Below are 24,301 nucleotides of genomic sequence, written 5' to 3' on the forward strand. Positions count from 1 at the left end.
ACACACACCCACTTACACCCTGGGGGAAGGCAGGAACCCCAGTCCAGCCACATACACTCACACTCTGGAGAAGGAGGGAACCCCAGCCCAGCCACACACAACCCATAGAGGGAAGGGAGGAACCTAGCCACACACACAAACCAGCAAGGATCAAGATGGGAAATTACCCCAGGGCTAGTCTTCAAGGGTGGCTGGGATCTCCTGGACCCTTTGCACTGCCCACTAGAGTTCACAGGGGTGAAGCAGCATTTTGCCACTCTTCCAGCTTGGGAGGGGGCCTGCAGGCTGATTGTCCTTAGCCCCAGCCTTTCCAGAGTAGATCAGCCTCCTCCCACTTGCCCCCTTCGCCCAAAACCTGAAATGATGCCCCTAGCTGGGGCAGAGTATTGGGGTCCAGGAGATTGTGTGGAGTGTGACCTCCAGAAACAAGCTTCATTGCAGGAGGCGATTCTGACCTCAGGCAGGAGGTTGGGGTGTGGGAGGTGGTCATGCAAGGTGCAGTGGCCTTGAAAGTCCGGGTATTGGTGATCCCATGGCCATGAAGGAGTGCGTTGGGGCTGGGATAGGGACTAGGTGCTGTGTGATCCTATGGCAACGAGAGGTGCGCACATTGGGAGCCAGGCTCCAGAGACTGGGTGCTAGGTACTCCCATGGTGATGGGATCCAGAGGCTGGGGACTTTGGGAGCTGGGATCCCGGGCCTGGATGCTGTGTGATCCATGGTGGTGGGTACCGTGGGGCTGGGATCAAGGGCCCAGGTGCTGGGAGAGCCCATGGCATTTGCGGGGGGGGGGACACGTGGGGAACTGGGATCTAGGGCCTGGGTGCTGGGAAAGCCCATGGCGTTTGCGGGGGGGATGGGACACGTAGGGAACTGAGATCTAGGGCCTGGGTGCTGGGAGAGCCCATGGCTTTTGGGGGGGGGGACACATGGGGAACTGGGATCCAGGGCCTGGGTGCTGGGAGAGCCCATGGCGTTTGGGGGTGGAGGCACGTGGGGAGCTGGGATCGAGGGCCCGGGTGCTGGGAGAGCCCATGGCGTTTGGGGGGAGGCACGTGGGGAGCTGGGATCTAGGGCCTGGGTGCTGGGAGAGCCCATGGCGTTTGGGGGGAGGCACGTGGGGAGCTGGGATCTAGGGCCCGGGTGCTGGGAGAGCCCATGGCGTTTGGGGGGAGGCACGTGGGGAGCTGGGATCTAGGGCCCGGGTGCTGGGAGAGCCCATGGCGTTTGGGGGTGGAGGCACGTGGGGAGCTGGGATCGAGGGCCCGGGTGCTGGGAGAGCCCATGGCGTTTGGGGGGAGGCACGTGGGGAGCTGGGATCTAGGGCCCGGGTGCTGGGAGAGCCCATGGCGTTTGGGGGGAGGCACGTGGGGAGCTGGGATCTAGGGCCCGGGTGCTGGGAGAGCCCATGGCGTTTGGGGGGAGGCACGTGGGGAGCTGGGATCGAGGGCCCGGGTGCTGGGAGAGCCCATGGCGTTTGGGGGGAGGCACGTGGGGAGCTGGGATCTAGGGCCTGGGTGCTGGGAGAGCCCATGGCGTTTGGGGGGAGGCACGTGGGGAGCTGGGATCTAGGGCCCGGGTGCTGGGAGAGCCCATGGCGTTTGGGGGGAGGCACGTGGGGAGCTGGGATCTAGGGCCTGGGTGCTGGGAGAGCCCATGGCGTTTGGGGGGAGGCACGTGGGGAGCTGGGATCTAGGGCCTGGGTGCTGGGAGAGCCCATGGCGTTTGGGGGGAGGCACGTAGGGAGCTGGGATCGAGGGCCCGGGTGCTGAGAGAGCCCATGGCGTTTGGGGGGAGGCACGTGGGGAGCTGGGATCGAGGGCCCGGGTGCTGGGAGAGCCCATGGCGTTTGGGAGGGAGGCACGTGGGGAGCTGGGATCGAGGGCCCGGGTGCTGGGATAGCCCATGGCGTTTGGGAGGGAGGCACGTGGGGAGCTGGGATCGAGGGCCCGGGTGCTGGGAGAGCCCATGGCGTTTGGGAGGGAGACACGTGGGGAGCTGGGATCCAGGGCCTGGGTGCTCCCTGGCGACAGGAACATGGAGGAGCGCATGTTGGGAGCTGGGGACAGAGGAACTGGTTGCTGTGTGGCAACGGCACGCAGAGGTCGGGCGCGCTGGGCCTGGGCGCTGCGTGGTCCCCGGCGACGGGCGTCGCGGGGCTGGGCTCGGGCTGGTGCCTCGGGCGAAGCGCAGGGGGTGGGGACCGCCCGCCTTTCCGCCCGCGGTGCAGCGCTGTGCCTGTCTACCCAGAGTGCAGCAGGCGGGAGGAGGAGGAGGCGGCGGCGGTGGTGACTGGGCTCCGCTGCTCGTGCTCCCCGACGCCTCGGCGCAGCTGGTCCCGGGCGCAGGCGGCGGCGGCGCGGCCCAGAATGCGAGTGTGAGATGCTTCCCCCGGCAGCGGCTCCCCGGGCCCAGGCGGCGGCGGCCCCCGCGTGGATGCGGCTCCGGAGCCGGCGCTTCACGCTGCACAAACATTTCTATAGGACTCATTCACCCTGCTGAGGAGGGCGGCCCCGCCCGGGCCATGCAGGCCCCCGGCCCAGCCCAGCCGCTCCGCGCCGCGCAGGTGGGCCGCCTCCGGGAGGAGCAGGGAAAGGTAAAGGCCGAGCAGCAGCGCTGGGGGCCGGGGCCGGGGCCGCTCCGCAGCGAGGCACGCAGGGGTGCCCGGAGCGCCGGGGGCGGGGGGAGCGCTGGGGGTCCGGGGGAGGCCCAGGCCGCAGGGCCGTGGCAGCCTCGGGCCCGCTAGCGATTGGCGTCGCTTCCTCTGCCCCGGAAAGAGAAAGCGGGGAGGGCCGCTGACGGCCTGTAGCCGGCCCAGGCAGGCCCGGGCGCGAGTCTGGTGCGCAGCTTCCCCCGGAGTGGGGCTAGGGGCCCCCCGCAGCCGGTTTGTGCCCTGGGGGCCTTTACGCAGGTCTGCCCTGGCTCGTGGAGTGGAGCTGAAGCGAACCCGTCAGTGGCCCAGCTCTCCCCGGAGCCTGCACGCCCAGTAGACCAAGCTGAAGGAGAACTGTCAGCCCGGGGGCTTAGAGCTCTGGTCGCTAGCCCTGGGATGCAGCCATGTCACTCCAAGGCCATTTGTGTATTCCCTGTCTTTCAAATCCAAGAATACCATAAGGAAAGGTTGGAAGATGCCCCTGTGCTTATTGCTGCACCATGTGGACTCCCCAAGTGTCACTGCAATCTGTTATGTAAATCCTTTACTTTCCTTAATGCGAGCCAAACATCCGTTAGGTTTTATGTCCGGATGTAATTGTATGTGGATAATAGTACAAGTTTCCCAAGTTGTTATTCTCGCAGATGCTTCATCTTTTCTAGTATGACTATGCTCTGAGTTCTGCAAGCTCACCCACTCACTGAAGTCAGCGGAGCTTCATGTGGGCCATAAGGTCTCTACCCCTGTCAATTTGTTTTCATAGGTAGGACATTAGGGACTAATCAGTCATGAACCTGCTTGTAAAGATTTTATTTAGAGTTGTATTTAAAACAGCCGAACTATCAAATGTCCTTTTCAAAGTTTCCTGCCTCAAAATATGGAATGCCTGCCCTTATTCCATGTTGGATGTGGGTTTGTGCAAACCTGGAGATCTCTACTTCTTAAGATTGTTAGCCTTCTCCAGTTACTAGGTGATGTGATTTTGGGCTGATAGGTCCCTTTCTTGCAATTAGCTCTTGTAGGCCCAGGTGTGCCAACATGAAACTCGTTGCATGATCAGAGCCATATTTAGCATGCAGTCAGCATGAGTATTTCATGCTAATCTGCATTTCTTTTCAGTTGTCCTTTTGATCTTGTCATAAGGTTAAAAGTGTATATGCATTGTAAAAGCAGCTCTTTAGGTATAAAAGAAAACTCATAAGTAGTTCCTTTATGATATAGGACTTCAAGCAGTATCGCTACTTGAATGTAGTGAGCCTATGTAATGTATGACATAGATCAGTAGTGGGCAGCCTGTGGCCCTGTGGGTCTCAGCTTGCAGCCCGCTGTTTGTGGCTGTTCAAACTCTGGAAGAGAGGGATAGGAGCAGGGACGGAGTATGTATCCAGTGATTTGTGATGCTCCACAAAAACACTGGGGGAGGGGGGTAGTGGGAGACACATGGGGTAGGAAGTGTGGGGCTTCAGTGCCCGAATGTGTGAAAGGCAGGCTGCAGGTAGAACCCCAATGGACTGCAGGTTGTTGGGCCCACAGAAATGGAGGGCCATGCATGTTGTCCGCTGCCTCTTGGTTTCCAATCACTGATCTAGATCATGGATTATCTGGAATATTGTCTACAAATGAAATGTCTGGCTTGGAGAAAAAGACCCACATAATTACTTAAAGATCTGCCTAAACTGATGGGCTGTTAACATGCGCATAAATTAAGATATTGTGGTGCTCTGACTGGTCTCCTGTACATGCATTAGATGATGGTAAACTTTTCCCCCTCCGCAGTCAAGTTACTTTCTTGGATAGTTGACTGTGGTGGAGAATTACGTTTTTGTGGTACTTTAGTGTCCATTGGTCATGGAGCATAAGTGCATGTCTGTTAGGACCAGGTCAAATTATTCCCAGTTCATGGCAAGGCCCTTCATTAAGCAAGTTTGACTGTACTCAAACAGATCTGCTCCAGTGGAAAAGAGGCCCAAGAGGCCATTAATTAAGTTTTGGGCTGCTATACCAAAATTGTATTTTATTCTCAGGAAACTTGAAATAATTTCTGTAGATTGGCTAAAAAAATTTGAACTCTTCAGCTTCAGTATGAAATTATCTGGAAAAATGAAGTATCTTAATTACAATGGAGTATCAGAATGAAGATATAGTGAGGTCTGCCTCTGGAATAGAGAATTGGAAACTGTGTAAAATCATATTACAGTTGTGTTTTTGATTATGAATTTCAAGGTTGAGGAGACCATTTCATGTATTTCCTCACCCTCCTTTTCAGATATTCATAGTTTTTCATAAATTTGAGCATACTCCATTGGGAAACAAGCTTGAAATTAGATATGATTGCTATAAAATTTTGCACAGTGCTTTTTTCCCATTTAGTAATCACATTTTTCAGAATTTGTTTTCTAATGTCCTATGGCACTTTCTTATATATTTTCATTAGATGTGGTCAAATAATATTTGTCAAACAACTTGAAAATTTCATACTTTAAAAATAATATATTTTCATTTTCATCCACCTCTAACTTTCATTTTGATGTGCTTGGATTTACACAAATGTGCACACTCTCCCCGTACCCTCAAATTTGTTCAGGGGACAGTGTGCCTCTTTTAGGGTTGAAACTTTGGAATAAAAAGAAGTCATTTAACTTCAGTCACTCTAGGTTGAAACTGGCGCTATATTGTGTCCGTTTCCTCTCAAGGCTTAGAAATAATGAGATAAGCTGATAATTGCCTACAGACCTAGAGATATTTTTATTTCCATCATGATAGATTTTTAGCATGCAAGCTGCTCTACTAAAGTGGATACTTGTTACAATTGTTTACTGATTGAGTTCCGTTTGGGCTTTTAAAGTACAGGGAGTAGCTCTTAATCTTTTCAGTAACAGGAGTCCCCTTTCATCTCTACTCAGGACTTCTCTCCTGTTTATCAATATAGAAAGAGCAGGATGTTAATTTTCCACTGACACCTCTTTTCAGCTGCAGCATCCCAGTTGAGGAACTCCATTATGGAATGATTTTAATTCTTGGTTTGAATAGCCAACTGCCCGTTGGATTGTTTTTGACGTGTTAGTTCTTAATGATGATCCGGCCAAACCATTAAAAGCAATTTCTAGGACATCTACTAAAGGTACTTGTTAGAAAAAACGTGTTTTCTAGAATCTGTATCTTGGGGATAAATTATAGAAGAATATTTAGTCATTTTCATTGTAAAGACTGTCATCATGTCTGCTTAACGTTTTGAATGTTTTTATAAAAAAATACAGTACCGGTGTCATTGATTGTTTGAAGCTATAGTACTTGTTAGCTGGAAATATTCTGTTAAAGCCACTGCTTATAAGTGTAGGAAGTACAGTACAGATATTTAAAGAGGCAGAATCTCATGCTCTAGCGTTTGAATTTAAATTTAAATGTTTATATATAAATGTGATTTCCGGTGATTAATGGATCACGGGTTACTAAGAGATAAGCGGTAGATGAGTGTTCTGTACTGTTTGTCACAGTGCTGCAGGCAGTTAATTTGCAATGGACTGATTTGTTGTTCTGTTCTTCAACACTTGGTATAGAGAATACACAAGATATTTGATATGAAATGGGAGAAGTTTAAAGAACCAATTAGACCCATGAGAGACATGTTGAGTGCAGATGCAGTCTTGGGTAATCTAACAAATTCCATTGAGGTCTGGCAGCATGGTGGTTTTGGTAGGAATAGATTTTTAAGATTGTATTGTTTCAGAAAGAGTAGGAGGGAAAAGTAACTGTTCTGCAACTCATCATGACATCATGAGATTTATGGCACCTGTTATTGTAAGATACTGGTCAGAGTATGTTACATGTCCCACTGTGGTGAAGACAAGCTAAGTTGATGGCAGAGTGCTCTCTCGTTGATGTCTGTATTCGATCTCCTCATGATGTGGAGGGTAAGTCAGTGGTGTCTCTTTTGTTGACATAGGTCAGTGTAGATGTGCTGTAAATTCACATAAGTAACTTAGATCCATTTACAGCTTTAGTGTAGACCATCCCTCTGATACAGCAACAGCAGAAGCACTATAGCTCAAGAAAATGACTCTGCATTGTTTTAGACATATTCATATTTGGAAGCTTATCTTTATAGCCATAAATTCTAGAAATATAGCTTTTAAAAATGAAGACATCTGTCAATAATTTCAGCAGATTCAGATCTTCTTGCACTTGAGGGCAAGCTTCTTGTCTGGGGTATCCAGATTTTGCAAGCTTTGGTGGCAAATATTTACTTTCATGTTAGGAAATTATCACACAAATGAAGATATATTCATTATCTAAAATACGTGTGATAAAGGGGTATAACAATATGGCAAAATAATACAGGCTGAACCTGTCTAATTTGGAACGCTCTCATCTGGCAAACTCCATAATTGGTATGATTTTAGTTAACCGGATGACTACTTATCATGGGTGTGAGCAGGTTTCCCATGGTGCCATAAGGTTTGTTTCCAGCCATCAGTCCTGGTTCTCAGAGTTCTGTGCTGTAATTTTCCCTTAGATGTCTTCTAAGAGCCCAGTAAGCAATAGAAGTGTTGGCAATGTGCTAGAAAATATTGACCTCCCATTATCTGGCAAATTCTCTAGTCCAGCACCGGTCAGGTCCGGAGGGTATCAGACGAGAGATGCTCAACCTTTCATAATTAATACCATTGTAAAGTACTTGAAAATACATCATTGTGCTTTGTTAAAAGGGGCAAGTCACTTACCTTGTTGTTACATAATGGCAGTAAATATCAACATCTGAATATATGTAATTATGAATTCTGATGGGGTGACTGATTGCTATAATATACAGATGCTTGTTATCTTTGTGGCAGTTTTTTTTAATTCACTTTGGAGACCACTGCAGTATCTTTAAGTGTGCTGAACTCATTCAAACCTGTTGTCCAATGGTGCTTGTATCAAGACAAATCTCAGTAGTGAGATATCAGTTCTATTAGCATCTGCTTTGCTGCATAACTTTCTGGGTGATGCCCCTTATAATTAGGCTGGCTTTCAAAGCATTATGTGATTGAATCCCTTCTTAAAAAAATCTCTACCCAAATGCCACTTCAGAATTTCTTGTTAGGCACAGTCCACTGTGTCGGATGCTTTTCTATATAAAATATTTCTGCCCTTGCTTTCTCAACTGCTGTTCATGAAGAAAAGGGTACATTAAGCATTGCCTACAGTGATGAAGCTATGAGGCATAAAGTCTATTTGATCTTCTAGATCAGCGGCATCCAATACGTTCGCCAATCACCATGTGGTGAAAAGGACATTGTGGTGTGGCGAATCTAGCTCTGGAGCCACATGTGGCTCCTGGAGACTTTAAATGCGACTTCTCCTAGAGCCGCACCGGGTGGGGAGTGCCTGCTCCATGCACATGCCCTACCACTGTGATGGTCAGTACTTGAAAACTATATTGAGCCAAGACATTTGCCCACATTCCAAAAGAACTTATCCCTTAGCGGATTTGTATTAAATCTCTGTGCATTTTATAGCATCAGATATTAGCCCTGAATCTAGGAGATAATCAAAGATTAAGTAATAATCACTCTTATTTGAGTAAGTAAATCTTTTAAAATGTATAACAAAATACGGTAGGGATAAAGGAATGTTTTACATATTTCAGCCCAAAGCTGTTACACATGAATGCTACTCTACTTATCCCATCTTTTTGTGTGTTTTATAACATGTCTGGACAGGTTTCCAATATTGCAGCATGGGTGGTGTAAGAGACTTGTGTAAACAGGATAATTTAACATAAGTTATATAACTGTGCTAATTAAACTGTTTTGTGAACTGTTTAACTTTATCCTGGTGTTGACGGTGTCTTTAAGTACTCTGCCTGTATATTACAGTGGACCAGTTCAGCACTGTAGATAGATTTAAGGCAAGGGCAGCCAACCTTTCTTCATTGGGGGCTACATGGCAATTTTTTACATGTTCTGGGGCCGAATACAAAAGAGCCCCAAACCTGCCCTCTCCCCATCCCCAGGCTTAACTGCTGTCAGCCCCAAACCCACCCCCACGCTCCTATGCTTAACTCTTCACAGCTCCAAACCATGCCCCCCTTGGCCCTAGGCTTACCCCCTTGCAGCTCCAAACTGCCTTCCGACCCCCTAGGCTTAACCCCTCGCAGCCCCAAACCCAGAATTCCAAGTTACAAAAATATCTAATAGTGACTTCGCTTAACATGCTCCTAATTTTGTAGTGAGCCTGTGAAAACAAGTATAGAATGGATTCTTTTGGAAAAGCTAAATTTTGCTGAAGTAAAATAGGAAATAGATTTATGGCATTGCTATTGTGATCTGGTGCCATGATGTCCAAAATAAGAGGTATGTATTTACGTAATGTAAAATAAGAAAATTGACACTAAGCGACTGGCAACTCTAGATTTCTCTAACTGCAGTTTTTTGTACTGCACTTGGGTGGTAGATTCTAAACCTACTTAACTAATTAAACATGTCGGAAGAGTTAGCTGAGCTGAATTTTTTTTCTAGAAACATTCAGTATACCAAACAGTTTGGACATGTACTTATTAAATCATACTAAACGTCATAGGGAGAATCTTGAAGAATGATGCGTTGGAAAGTTCATCCACACTGTTCTTCAGACATATCCACATCTTCATCCACATCATTTTCTTCCAGTAAGCATTTTTCATTATGATGTTTCATTCTTGCGGCTAGCCCCGCATTATCTTCTTGCATTGCTTACACTTATCATGTTTTTCTTTTTACCCAGGGAACAAATTTCTTCAAAGTAGTCTCATATTCCTATATATTGTCTGTGACTTTAAGACAATTGTGCTGTGCTTGGCCTTATCCATCAACAAATAAGCCCAGAAGAAAAACAGTACTCTCCAGGCTGTGTCTATCTTTGCATGTTAGTCCAATGAGAGAGAGAAATTGAAAGCCCAGAGCTTTCAAGAAACAAGAACTAGTTTTTAGGTTTGACAGACTTAGGCCATTAATTCATTTTTATGAGACTGTATATGTATTGTGTTTCTGGTAAGATTTAATTGTAATTTCATTTTTAAATTAAAAATTTAGTACAGGTTGAACTTGTCTAATTTGGCACCCGCAGGACCTGACTGGATTTATTGGACCATGGGAGGTCAGTGTTGACTAGCAGCATTACCAACACTTCCACTGCTTACTGGGCTCTTAGAAAACATTTAGAGATAATTTACAGCTAAATAACAGCACAGAACTCGGAGAGCCAGGACGGTGGCTGGAAACAACCTTTATGGGCCCATTGGAAACGTTGCCACACCCATGATAAGTGGCCATCCAGCTAACTAAAATCATGGTGGATTATTGAGTTTGCTAGATGAGTGTGTTCCAGAGTAGAAAGGTTCAACTCGTATTTTACTGATGATTTTAAAATAAATTTAAAACCTCCGATTTAAATTAAAAACTAGATTTTTTTTAATTTAAAAAATAATTAATTTTTGTCCACTGCGTGGCTGGGCCTCTGGAAGGATCTCTGCCACCTGTGTTGGCTGGGAGCTCTTGGGGACTCCTGCTGCCTATAGGGGAAGGAGGTCCAGGGTCCCTCTGCTGCTTGGCAGCTAGGAGCTGTTGAGGGCCCTCTGCCAGCAGCGCCATCAGTCTGCAAGGCTGTCTGCTAATGCTCCAGACCTAGAGCAGAAAATGCCACAGAGGATTCCGTGACACAATTGTAGCTTTAGTCATCATCTCTTATTATAATTTGTCTTAACTTAAAGCCTCAATGTTGCAAATGGATTCACTAGCGTAAACCTCTACACCATCACAGTGAGAATAGAATTGAGATTCCTGATTTTTTTCCCCAGGTACTTTTTCAAGTGTTTTGAAGTTTTATAAGTTTAGTTACATTTTCAGTGACATTAATTAGCCCAGCAACAGCCTAAGAACGGGGAGCCCCTCGTATCTGTGAGACTGAGAACCAACAAAGCATGTGATGTTTCCTGCTCCTTAGATAAAGTCATGAAAAGGGAGGTTCTGCTAAAAATTAGATGTTATTGACATGATGTATCTATCCACTAAGTAATTGAATTCATTTTCTGAGACTTAACCAATCCTGTACCCTTTCCAGGACAGTTGATGTGTAAAGAATTAGTTTCTCCTCTTTTTTCGCTTCGGACATATCTAAGAACTGTTGTTAAGAGTTCTTTATGCTTGCCGAAATCATAATTTCCTCCAATTATCCCTCCTCTGTTGCACCCCTTCCATTTTGCTTCGCAACCAAGAAAAATCACCTTTGTACTGAGACAATATTAACAATTTTGAAATGTAATATTTAATCAATAACTTGATTTAAGCAATGAACATTACATTTCAACTATGCTTTTTGGCTTGCCATTAAATGAAAAAAGATAGCAACCGAGTGAAGAGCTTGAATGATTTTATTTCACTTTGTGCCATTTAGTTTTTGGAAATGTCAAAAATGGAAATATTTTTGAAAATGTAAACATGATTGAAAATAGGGACTCACAGGAAAATCTTAATTATATCAGGCTCAGTCAGAGCTATATTTTTCCTTCTGAAGCCTGTGCCTTCTGCTGTTGAATGTGGCTTGTTGCATCTTGACTTTACCAAGAAACTACTTCAGTATACGACCACTATTTTATTATATATGATATTTATTATTCACAGTGTGAATTAGTTACAATTTCATCAGTTAATTCAGTTTTACCATGTCTTTTTCAGATGTGGTATGGCAAAACATATCACATAGGGTCTAACTGGCAAAATGAATCTTGATCGTGGAAATTATCATGCATCTGGGTAGCATAACTCACAAGAGTAGCCCTATTGAAGTCATTGTTCACGTATACAGAGTTAAACAATTGCATTCTGAACATTTAGAATTATCCTATGACGGTTGTAAAAATTACTTTTATTTTATCCTGGACCCTAATAAACATTGAGCTGCATCACAAAGAGCATTATGCAATTAGATTGTGATAATCTGTTTATGGGCAGGACTGAAGTACAGAACCAAGGTCAAGACAGTTCTTTGCAAATCCCAAATGGAAAGACCAATTTCATACAGGTAGACATTGATTTTACATTCAACTAGCACCTCATTACTTCCCTTCATTTTCACAAAAAGTATTCTATACTCTGTTATCCTTTCATAATGTGTTTGAAAGAAAATGTTTAAAGTGAGACTAATTTAAGATTTTAAGATTAAACTCTCACAAATTATTTTATTACAGCGTGTACACAAATTGTTTACATAACTGATCATATTCAGATTACTTTTCAAGTGGTAAATAATGCTGCTTAGCTCTTATACTGTGCTTTACATTTTCAAAGTGCTTTTAAGTCATTAGCTAATTAATCAGCCTAACACACTTGTGAGGTGGATAAGTTAGTATTACTTATCCCCATTTTACAGATGAAGAAATGTGGACTGAGAGATGATTTACCTACAGTGAAATAGAAGCATTCAGCATCAGGCTGGACGTTGGTCTTGAGTTCTTGGGTCCTTATAGTTAATCTCAGAGGACTAAATTTTAAAACATAACGGCTCGGTTGTGCCTGTCAATTAGTATGTGCCTCGCTCTTGCATGCAAGTATGCTGTGCATACACAAATCAAGTATTTGATTAAATGCTTTGCCAGTTAGGGTCTCAGCTAGCAAAATGCCTACAAAATACCAGGATCATGTGCACATGGTTGAGTATATACCTATGCAAGTGTACATGTACAGGATTTAAAAAGTCCACTGACCTCCCTGTAACAAATAGGAATATTTCCTAGATATCGCCTTTTCAGAAATTAAACTTTCATTTGAAAAAATGAATTTCCAGCTTTTATAGTTTTGAACATAGCCATGGAAGTGTGAACTGAGCGTAAGAGGTGTGTCACCTTATTTCAGCAAACAGGTTGCCACAGGTTGCCTTTTCTAGTGCTTGCTCATGACATTTTCTAAGTTTCAGCACAAGATAAACTGAGCAGAGGCTTGTCAGTGTGCCACGTTGCTGTTCAGAACGTGTAGAAAATAGTTCAGAATCAGCAGGTTAATTTCATCCCGCTGCTTTGCAAAACACTAGAATAGGCAGCGGAGTGAGTAAAAGAGAAGAACCATCTAAAAAACCCCATAAATCTTGAGTGGGGTGAAATAGCAGAGTCAGTCCATCCCTACTTAATAAGATGGTAATGACGACTATATTACAATAGTTCATAGGTGCTCTGTCATCTTTAAGAGCTTCTGGATGTTGATGAAGTGTTTCGGAGAGGGGTGTGTGGAAGGAAACAGTTATGCAGAGTAAGAGAGACACTTGCATATAGATTAGTGCAAGGGTGAGCAAACTTTTTACGTTGGGCCCCATTTTTAATCCCTGCAATTAGCAGCCCCCTCCAGTTTGTCTAAAGTAATCCAATTTGACAGCAGTTTCAGTTATGTTCATATGGGGGTGGGGGGGACCTTTTGGCATAGGTAAGAAAATAAGTATGTAGAATGTAAAATCTTTATTAATCTGGGTATAAATGTGAATAGACATACATTAAAAAGGTAACATTTCTACTTTTCTAATTAGAACAATGAGCCTGAGTCTCAGAAGCTGATTGTGCTTCACCCTCCTTATGAAATTTCATACCCTCCCCCCACTCTGCTCACTCCTGGTTTAGTGAACAAGGAAGCACATACAGACATGGTGAGCAGGTGAGACTTGAGATATGTGTGTAGGTAATAACTAGCTCCCATATTGCAAGATCACAGTTTGTTAAATTTTCTGTCCAGTTCTACCATCCAGTCAACCCTGTCTTTATTCCTAAGAAGCATATTGTGGGGGAGTGATATATTTAATGATTATACCACATGACTCTCAGGAGACATGACTTCTACTCCTGGCTCTGCCACTGACTCTCTGATTTCAGTTAAGTCACTCAGTACCCCAGTGCGCTACTGGGGTAGGATAGGACCTTTCTCAAAGGCTGTTGATTCAATGTTCATAAGGGATGTTGAGCTCCTCAGTGGGAAGATGCTTGAGAAGAGAAAAGAGAAAGTAATAGTTGGCTGGCTGGACAGAGTGGGAAATGGACTTAATGTGTGTGTCAAAGAAGGGAATTTTCCCCTGTAGGACAGCCATAGCATCTTTTGCTGTGTAACACAGGCACACCTTGTACCCTCTTGTGTGAACAGTTTGCAGTGTGCTAGTATTGGAACTGCAGGATGTTTAGAAAGTGAGTCATTCTAAAAAGCTAATCCATTCTTTTTAGCCATTCTTTTAATACTTACTGAAGATAATACTTTATAAATATATATATTGATAAGATTAGCTATGTTTATGTGGAAGAAAAGAAATCTGCTTCTCTAATTACAATAGCAACTATCACTGTTTTGTACAATATCCACCTCTGAGTCCATCTTTTCACTGTGAAAGAGAAATCAGATGGAGCAGTAGTCAAATTTAGAAAAAATGGTTTAAACTTTAAATAGATTCTTAAAAAGCAATATTGTATATTTTCAGTTTAAATAGCTTGAAATAATAAAAACCAGATCCAATGTTTATTTTCCCATTTTTAAAGTTTGGTTTTAAATGAAGAAGGAATTCAAACTATGATGAGGATAACTTAAAATATGCTTGTTGAATAGTAACAGAGAAGGAGCCGTGTTAGTCTGTATACTCTCAAAACAAAAAAGCAGTCGAGTAGCACTTTCAAGACTAACAAAATAATTTATTAGGTGAACTTTCGTGGGACAGACTGAAGAAGTGGGTCTGTCCCGCGAAAGCTCACCTAATAAATTATTTTGTTAGTCTTGAAAGTGCTACTTGACTGTTTTTTTGTTAAAATATGCAAAATAAGAATAATTTAAAATCTGTGCCTTTCTGCTTGGTCTGCTGTATGTACATGGGAGACTCAAAGTACAATGCCCCCTTGTGGCTACCCACAAAATATATAGCACTAGAATAAAAGTGAAGTAGCTCATGAGGCAGGTGACTCGCTTTGTGATTCAACTGACAAGCATCAAGCATTTCTGACATCAAATACGCAGTTATTGAATCAGGATCTTGCGAAATATTAAATTTCAGCAAATCGTTGTTGGAGGAAACAAGATACTTGTCTGTTCCCTTTTCATTTAGACTGTGAAATGTATTTTCCACAAGTAGATCCTGTTTTAATAACTGAACACTTGATTAGGTAATGTTACATTTGCTGCAAGTGTAGTTTAATAACCCTCTACATTTTAAATATTTTAGTATGCAAATAAACCATTGATAACTTCATAAATTTGCAGATGCATATATTGTTATTCAGGGTGTGTGTTGGGGGAAATCAGCATTTATTGGTTTCACTTACAGTAGAGTTTCTTAAAAGTAAAGCAGTGTTGTTGGTAGTGTTGATTATTTTTATTTCGATTGGCAGTAGCTTCATAAAAACTGTGGCTCTAGATATATGCTGCTCTTAACATAGAGCACTGCATAGAAACAAAAGATGTGTTTGTGTGCACATATATTTTTTTCTTGATTTTGCTGCTCTGCTACCAGCTGTTGTAGAAACAGTTTGACTGTCTCAGGAAAGGACATGTAGGTAATGTTGATCTCTATTTTTTAAAAATACTATCTCATAAGCATAGCATGTGCATCAGCCTACTCTAGTACACACACAACAAATATTTAAGATGATGCCTTATAGCACCTTTGAGAGAGCCCTCATTTCATCCTTCCACTGAACGGTTTGTTATTGATTCTATCCTTCAGTATCCCTTCATGAGAGATTATATCAAAGAATGAAATTATAATTGATTGGTGGGTTTTTTCTTTAAGGGGTGATAGAAGCAGCATTTGTCCATGTGCTGTTTCACTGGTGGCCCATTTTTTTAAATATAAAAAGCATATGTGCCTAATTAACATATTTACTCATTTAAAAAAGGTTCCTGGAAACATTAAGTAGACTATCTTCTGTAACCTTTAACATTGTAGCTAATGGATATAGCCTAGAAATTTTCATAGAAGGTTCTCTTAATAATGTAAAATGATTATGAATATGTAACTAGTTAATATGCAGCTATGAAAGGATTATCATGTAGAGGTTAATGAACATGCTGCTCTTATGGTTTGCAGGGCTTTTCTTTTTGTGCTTTTAGCTCACTTCATGCATGGAAAGTCATGTATTGGGAATGGAAAGCTTCCTGTCTTTTCTTTTTTCTGTAGCTTCTTCTTTAATGGGGCAATTAAGCTTGAACTTTCTTAAAGGATTTCGTAAATGTTTTTTGTGCACTTAATTATGTTGTATACTTTTGCAGTCTATCAAATCTGAAACAGTGAAATACGTTGATGTAATCTGATTTTTCTGCTTGTAAATAAAGTCTGGTGTACTACTACTGTTATGAAATGTTGCTACTGTATGGGAGAGATCAGGGAAGCTTAATTTTGAAAATAGATTTGTGTATGATGCATTAATAGTATGATTTTCTGTATATATAACTGCTTTGTGCCTAGAATTTTTAAAAAATTAGCAAACACTTTAATACTTTAGGTGAGATTATTATATAGAAATTTAAATTTAGGATTTAAAATTACAGGTCTTCAGTGGCAAAGGTCATTTATCCTTGCTGTAAGCAAAGCCAAATTGATGGTTGAACTTGCCCTAATATGTAGGATTGTTATTATGGCAGCAAGGCCACAAATGGAGGAGTAATCCTTTAGCCCTAACACATTTGAATAATTTTTCGCTCTCGAGTTCCGTTCCCTTACTTTTCAGGCAAATTTTCCTATTAATTGCTTTCAAATATTAGCATTCTTTTGGCCATGCAAGAAATATATTCACAAAAATGTCTGAAAAATGTTATATTGAGGAAATGTCTAGATATATTTAATTGCTGTATAGCATCATTGCTTTTCACGTAATTAAATGACATTGTCTTTCTTGTACTTTTCATTGTGTTGCTGAAAGTTCTGTATGCATTTAAACAAAACGTCCATGCAATTGTGGCACAGCAGAGTATCATCATCTTGACTATATATACACTATATGTAGTAATACCTCTTATTACTAACTGAGGTACTTCCCCAACTTTAAAATATTAAGTATAAAGTACTAAAATATTTTGAATTGGTTAATTTTCACTTACTTTGGGAAGCCTATATTTTGAAGAAAAAAGTACACTGCTTAAATCATAACTGTTTCCTTTTTTTAAAAAAATATAGTAGAGGTAAACTTTGTGTATTTACATACTACAAAATTCATTTGTATTATTTCAGAATAAAATTGTAGGTGAAAACCTTTGTAGATGTACAGATAAAGTAAAACATTTTCAGGGCTGGTTTTTCTTTTGACTGAACAAGCATGGATGTTACAATGGCATTTTGTTATAATTTATATTGGTTTCTTATCCAACAATACATGTAACATTGAAAATAGATCTGTAGATTGTACAAAATAATAGTAATCTTGTATCATGTGTCACCTAATAGTTATGGAGCAGGTGTAGTACCAAAATATGAATTGGAAAGCTGTAATTTGTTATCCAGATATCAGTCTGCATTAGTGTTGTGATGAAGTGTGCTGCTTAAGAACTAACATTCACATGCCTGTGCGTTGACAAATAAAAATGTATATGGAGAGGCTACCAAATCTGTAAAGCTACTGTTCTAGGTTCTGATACATTGACATTGCAGCTGTGTGCTTAGCCTTGTTTTTTCATGAGCAGTTATCTTTTTTAATGACAGGTGGTCAGTGGCTGCCAAGAAAAAATCGAGCACTGGTAAGTGAAGACTGTTTGATTATATGTTTTAAAAACAGATGAAATAACCTATTTGTGTGTTAGTAAAGTACAGTGCAGTTAGTTTTATAACAATCTGGGTCAAATTCTGCTATTGTACTTGGGTGTATAGCTTGAGATAGCTTTGATTTATTACAACATGTTCTGTTTAAAATTCATATTTTCTTTCCTGAGGTATCTCTGTTCTAACTCACAATATATTTGAACCTTAGTATGTGCTTCTTTTATATCCTCTTTTCCCTTGCCAATTTTGCCCAAATAATCCTGTTTAAAGAGTACTGAATCTGCTTGACTTGATAAAAAGTTGTCAATCTAGAAGTTCTTCCTGAGTGGTGGGTATTTTTGTTTGTTTTTGTTTTTAATTGAACTATTTCTTGTAAGCATACCTGCTTATTTTAAATAATTTCAAGCATTTATCATGAGTAGATAACTTTTCAATATTTTACGGTAAAGTTTACAAGAAAACTAAGCCTTATATCTGGGCACTTCTTTTGCTTGCTGCTTTTTTAATAGGAAATTTGCAGTAGAAAATATGCCTAGTAAATTGCAGGTTCATATGGCATTTGAGGAAAATGTACATTTAATAGTGAATGAAATCTTACGAGTTATAGTGAGATACAACGTTTGATCATACAGATATCACATTACAATATATCCATGCAGTGTCTGCCATGCTTTTACTGAGAGAACAACAGGAGCTGTCTTGGTTACTGTCTGCAGGGTTATTGAAAAATCACAGCAACTGCCCCTTTAGTGGTGATTAAACCTTTGGTTATACACCATTGAGCATATAATATTTTAAATTTGTTTTAAGAGGCTTTTTCTTCATGCCTGAGAGATCCCCAAGAAAATAATTTATAGTTAGTGTGTATCAAATGTTTTTAGTTTAAATGCATGTGGGCTTCAAGCAGTGGATAAGAGTTAAAAAAAAAAAATCAGGGCAATCTGTACACATCATCATATTAAATTCCGACTTTTGGCTTGCAGAAAATAATCTAAAAGTAATATGTTTCACTTACATTTAAAATTCAGAGACTGCATTAATTTCCAATAAGCAAATATTACAGCGGTGCCACTGTTGCTCTTATTGTTAAATCTTCCAGCATTTCCATAATTTGCTTTTCAGGAATTTATAACTTATCCATACCCATCTTACTAGATGTAAGTCCTCATTGTAGGAGTCTTCTTTCTCCCCAGAATGCTGACAAAAGTGTTATTGTTTAAAGTTTTACATAATGAAAAGTTTACAAAGTTAGTTTGTTTTGCTTCTGTAAGAATGTCTGGAATTTTTTGTTTTTGTTTTTTCATTTTTTTAAAACAAACCCTTAGTTATTTAATTTTTGGATGTATTTTTCATAAGGAGCAGGGGAGAAGGATTTGAAAATGGCTGATCTAGTTTAGAAAAGCAAGTTACAGAGCATTCTGTTTAAAGAAAATCTATTAACATTTGAGGCTGCATTGTGCAAGAGCCTGAGTGCTTATGTGTTTCAGCTGACTAATTTCTTAAAGGAATCTTTAAATAGCCAATGACACAGACAGATGTGAAATAGAATTGGATGAATAACAATACAGTTTAAAAATATTCCATTTTAATATATTTTTCCATTAAAATTCATTTTTCTTTTTAATGTAATTAACTTATTTTAAAAGTGAAGATTCAGACACCTAAATAACTGCTAAAATAATGGCTAAAGCATGGGGAGAACCAAAGCAATACCATTTATATAGCCACTTCATAAGTTGAACCTTAGTGCTAAAAATGTATAGTCTGCCTGAAAGTATAACATTGTTGGTTTTAATTTCTTAATTATCTATGCAATCAGTACATTCGGGAGTTCACATGATCATGTAACATTAGATGAGAAGAAAGAAAAACTTCCTACATAATAAGGCTGTTTCAGGTCAATTAAATAAATTGATTTATTTTTATTTTCTGGTTCTGTGACACCTTCTTAAAACTCTGCGTGTCTTTCAGAGACTTCCATAATAGAGATGGCCAGTAAGTTCCACTGAAAAACAATAATACGTCTTTGTTATTTCTCCAATGTGCATTTCATTGAACTTTCCTCTATGTGGTAGTAGCCAAACCACATCAAGAAAACAGTTTCCCAGGCTCACTAATGTAGACTCTGTGCAGTGCAGTAGAATTCTTCTGCATTTGATTCTGAGTGGTTCCTGCAGCATTCTTACTTGGTTATTGAGTAGTGGGCAAATGCCTAATCCAAAGGTGGTCAACTTCTTTTCAAGTAAATTGCTTAAGCTGTCTTTCAAATTTAGGAGATATTTAGCACTGAAATGATCAGGAAGCTTATTCCTACCTTTAAGGAAAACACATTTTTCCCATTCTTTTTTCCTACGAAGCCTTCTCTTTGTTTCATATGTATAACAAAAGGGTTTTGATTGCTTTTGTTTCTGTGCATCTTTAATGAAGGGTTTCTTTCTTCACAATATGAATTGTCTTTATATTAGAAGCAAGGTGAGATTTGTGATGATGAGTTTTTGAAGAGTCTATTTCTTGATGTTTTTCCTAAACCACACAATAATACTTTAAATTTCATATATTGCATGATTAGCACTGAGTTTTCAAGCCTGTCACTCTTTTGGCTAGTCCTTCAACAGCCACTGTTGACCTCACATTACGTACTTAGCTGGTCATACGTCGGAGTCGGAAAAGGTTTTCAAATATTTAATCAGGTATCAAAACAAACAAGATTACATCAAGATAAACCTACTAAATTTTCAGTCACCAACAGAGAGAACTGCTGGTAGCTGTAGGCTACAGTTACACTAGCATGTTTTGCCGGCAAAACCCCAGCTTTGTCAACAAAACCTGTGGAGTGTGCACACACAAAATGGGATTTGTCCACAGTATCTTGACAAAACACAGCACTTTTGCTTGCAGTGTTCTACCTCAAAGCCTTGAAACATAATACAGATTCTGTTGACAAAAAAGCTGTGTAAACGCCTTCGGGGTCTTCTCTTGACAGACGGGGGCATTCGCCACAAGTGATAGCCTTGTCTGCTGTGCTTCCAGGTGTCTGTTTTGTTGAGAAAGCAGTCAGGCAGTCTGGCTGCTCTGTAAACAGAGTGAAGCGCTCTCCCAATTTGCCTTTGTGAGGGCCGCACTCTCAACAAGAGTTTTGTCTGGAGATCTCTTCCGACAGTGACTTCTATTGACAGAGAGCTATAGTGTAACTGTAGCTGTAGAGTACCTTTAACTATAACAAGGAACAGGATGTAATGCAACATTATGGATTTTTATCAAGCCTTCTTTTTCCAGATTCCTAATTACATGGTTTTACGGGGGACCAAAACTGTTAGAAAAAAAAAATCATAGAATCATAGAAGAATAGGACTGGAAGGGACCTCGAGAGGCCATCGAGTCCAGCCCCCTGCCCCAATGGCAGGACCAAGTACTGTCTAAACCATCCCTGATAGACATCTATCTAACCTGTTCTTAAATATCTCCAGAGATGGAGATTCCACAACCTCCCTTGGCAATTTATTCCACTGTTTAACCGCCCTGACAGTTAGGAACTTTTTCCTAATGTCCAACCTAAACCTCCCGTGCTGCAGTTTAAGCCCGTTGCTTCTTGCTCTATCCTCAGAGGCCAAAAAGAACAAGTTTTCTCCCTCCTCCTTATGACTCCCTTTTAGATACCTTGAAAACGCGTCTCCCCTCAATCTTCTCTTTTCCAAACTAAACAAGCCCAATTCTTTCAACCTTTTTTCATAGGTCACATTCTCTAGACCTTTAATCATTCTTGTAGCTCTTTTCTGGACCCTCTCCAGTTTCTCCACATCATCTTGGAACTGCAGTGCCCAGAACTGGACACAATACTCCAGCTGAGGCCTAACCAGCCCAGAGTATAACGGAAAAATGACTTCTCGTGTCTTGTTCACAACACACCTGTTAATGCATCCCAGAATCATGTTTGCTTTTTTTGCAACAGCATCACACTGTTGACTCATATTTAGCCTGTGGTCCACTATAATCCCTAAATTATAATCCTTTTTCTTTTCTTTTTATTTGACTTCCAGCTTTTTTAGTTGGTGCGATATCTGAGCACGGTAGTCTAAGGGAGGGATTCATTCGAAAAGAGAGGTGGGGTGACCAGAAAATTTTTACTGTCTGTGCTGAAGCTAACAACTTTTTTTTTTCTCAGAAGAAAAGGATGACAGATCTTCAGTCACGTATCTGAAGGAGTCCTGTTCCAAAAAAATCTATTTAGAAGAATTAATTGATTTGTTTTCCTTTCAGGCCCTGTCCCCCTATCTGCCACCACCCCACAACTTCCACAGCTCCCAAGAAGGTTTTCTTCTCATAGTTGCAAGCTGAAGCAGCTTGTCCCTGTTTGTTGAAGGATAAAAATTTGCCATGATGGGATCATTACCAATTTTACTTAAAAATAGGGGTATTTGTGATGGTAGTGAATGCAGAGTTTTCTTTTATTAACAATAAGTTGTCATTATATTGCTTCTCTTCCAAGACACTTAATTGTACTTTGTAAAAGTTAATTAATTTATCTTAAAACATACTCTTGGATAAAGTGAATATTATCCTCATTTTACAGGTGAAGAAACTATAGCATGAAGGGGCTTTTCTTAGGTATGTCAGGAAGTGTGCAGCAGAATCTAGAGTAGAACCCAAGTCTTCAAATGCTGTTTTGTGCTTTAATCAGGAGTAAAAATTTCAAAGTGTGTAAGTGATGTTGGAGCCGAAGTCCCATAGGACACAGTTCATCATGTTAGACACACATTCTTGTAACACAAAGTATTGCACATATGTTGAGTGCTTGAGTATTGAAATGAGATCAAGTTTGGTGTTTCTACTTGTGACTGCTGTAACAGTAATATTCTAGAAATTAAATGAAGCAAAAATGATGGGATTACGCTCAGCCCATGTTAAATGAATACTTTGCTTATGAATACTTGCTTAAACGAGGGACATGTATATTTACCTTTGTTCACTAGATGAGTGAACTCCCTCCCTCTAATATGAGCCTTACCTTCTCTCCCCACAGCTCCAACCCACCGTAGTCTAACCCCCCACCAGCCCTGGACACCCAAATCTCCGCAGCCTGACCCCCCCCCCCCCCCCCGCCAGTGCCTGCCCGCCCACCCAACCTGAGCAGCCCGCGCACACAGCCCGTCCGCCCCATGGACCCAACATGCCATCAGGTTTTAACCCTTCCTGCTCATGGCCCCAAACTGCCCCCCATCCTTTAACCCTCCCCACCCCACTGCAAACTCAAAGTTCACTTACCTTTCAAAAGCAGCACCACATGCTGCCACTCTTTTGCCAAGTTAGGAGGACTGGGAACCAGTCAGAGACTTTTACGTGTATTTTAATGGGAATTTAGTGTCCCTCTTATGAGTTTTTTTGCCTATGTGCAGGAAGTTGGGAACCAATTGTGCTCGTATACCAAGGGATGAGTGTATAACTTTGTTCATGGTCCCAAAATGATTTGAGATTCCCCTTCATTTGGAAATGGAAGAAAATTAGCAATAGTTGTTTTTAAGATGTTCATATTTCAGGTTCTTCATTCATGTAGTCAAGCTAGATATCCGTTTTCAGTTAACAAATGTACTGGATGCCTACCTGAACATTCGGAGAAAACTACCAGAATTTGTGTCTTTGGTCAGTGTTTTCAGATTATCGCTATATCCATGATTCAGCCTTCCATCTGAACATTAAATACAAAAATGACTTGAGGTGCTATATTGGGACGGAGGTAGAGAATGTCTCTACACTCAAATGTGGATGCCTAACAAAGCAATGCATATGGCAGCCGATTATTTTAAAAAAAGTCTCTCTTTTTTTTTCAACGCACAAGTTTCTGTGTTCTTTCAGAAGAGGACTGGTTTCTTTTTGTTTGTTTTGCATTTTTGCCTTTAACAAGACAAAATTCTGGAGGTAACCATTTTTCCAAATTCAGAGTTTCTGATCTTTTCATTATATCCACTACTGGGTTGTTCTGCCAGAGTCATCAAGACATTTCTATATTCTGTGATCCCTTTCCAGCTTTATCTCAGTGACCTTTCTTGAAATGGACCATATACCCCACTTGTGCCTCACTGGCCTATTTAAAATAAATTGAGTTTTTGTAGAAAATTTGATGGTGAAGGAACCAACCCAAATAATTTGGAAACTTGATGCAGAGCAGTTTTCAACCATTTCATGATCATGAGTAAGGGTAATAGTAATGTGTGTAGTCTTTGTCAGCACTCTTTGTGGGGACATTCTGACTGTGTGGGTACATTGTGCCTGGTAATTGACTGACTGCTACCCTCATATGCTATGTCACAAGGTGGCCAGGTTGCTACAGGGAGTAACAACATGATCAGAGCTCTAGAACATGCCGCATCACCTCTGTGACTTCTCCACAGCCTTTATGCCTTTCTTTTCAGGTGAACCAGAGCAGTTCCTTTCACTCAAGGCTTAACATGGCTTGTGAGGTTATATCCATATCGAGCTAGGTGGTCCAACGCATTCAGATTGCTGCAGATGTCAACTTCCAGTAAAATATTAACTCATAATTATTCTTGGAGAACTTGGTCAGTGGGGAAAAAATTCTGTGCTTTATAATTGCACGTTATATAATGAAACTTACGATCTCTGTCTTAAGTAACTGGCTTAGTTACCTCAGATTTTCAGTATTTTTTTTTTTTATATCTGTTTAGTCCAAAGGTTCACATTAGGCTACTGGTATTTTGAGGACTTTTAATAGCTCTATAATGCATTTCCCTGTATTTGGAGTCTATCTTTTGACTAAAATATTCTATTGTGTCCTTCATCAATTAGTAGGGGATGAACATGGAGCAATAAGATATCCAAAGTGACCTGGAAAATCAACAACTTTTTAAGATTATTTAATGTGGCAAAAACACTATGTACAAGAGCCATCAGAGAAATTATCTGAGTGTC

At 41.1% G+C, this 24,301-nt stretch overlaps 1 protein-coding gene across 2 annotated transcripts in view; it reads left to right on the forward strand.

Annotated features, from left to right (window-relative positions):
* Positions 1 to 2,209: 2,209 nt before the first annotated feature.
* Positions 2,210 to 24,301, forward strand: part of URI1 (URI1 prefoldin like chaperone) — a 68,564-nt gene continuing 46,472 nt past the window's right edge. Inside the window, exons 1-2 of one of the 2 annotated variants that reach the window (XM_075008532.1) lie at positions 2,210 to 2,596; positions 17,321 to 17,355. In XM_075008532.1, coding sequence (XP_074864633.1) covers positions 2,525 to 2,596; positions 17,321 to 17,355 — 107 coding nt within the window. In that variant the 5' untranslated portion in view covers positions 2,210 to 2,524. The remainder of the gene's footprint in view (positions 2,597 to 17,320; positions 17,356 to 24,301) is intronic. The other variant, XM_075008533.1, reaches the window with a different exon arrangement.

This window comes from Carettochelys insculpta, chromosome 14 (genome assembly GCF_033958435.1).
Source record: "Carettochelys insculpta isolate YL-2023 chromosome 14, ASM3395843v1, whole genome shotgun sequence".
Taxonomy (NCBI): domain Eukaryota; kingdom Metazoa; phylum Chordata; order Testudines; family Carettochelyidae; genus Carettochelys; species Carettochelys insculpta.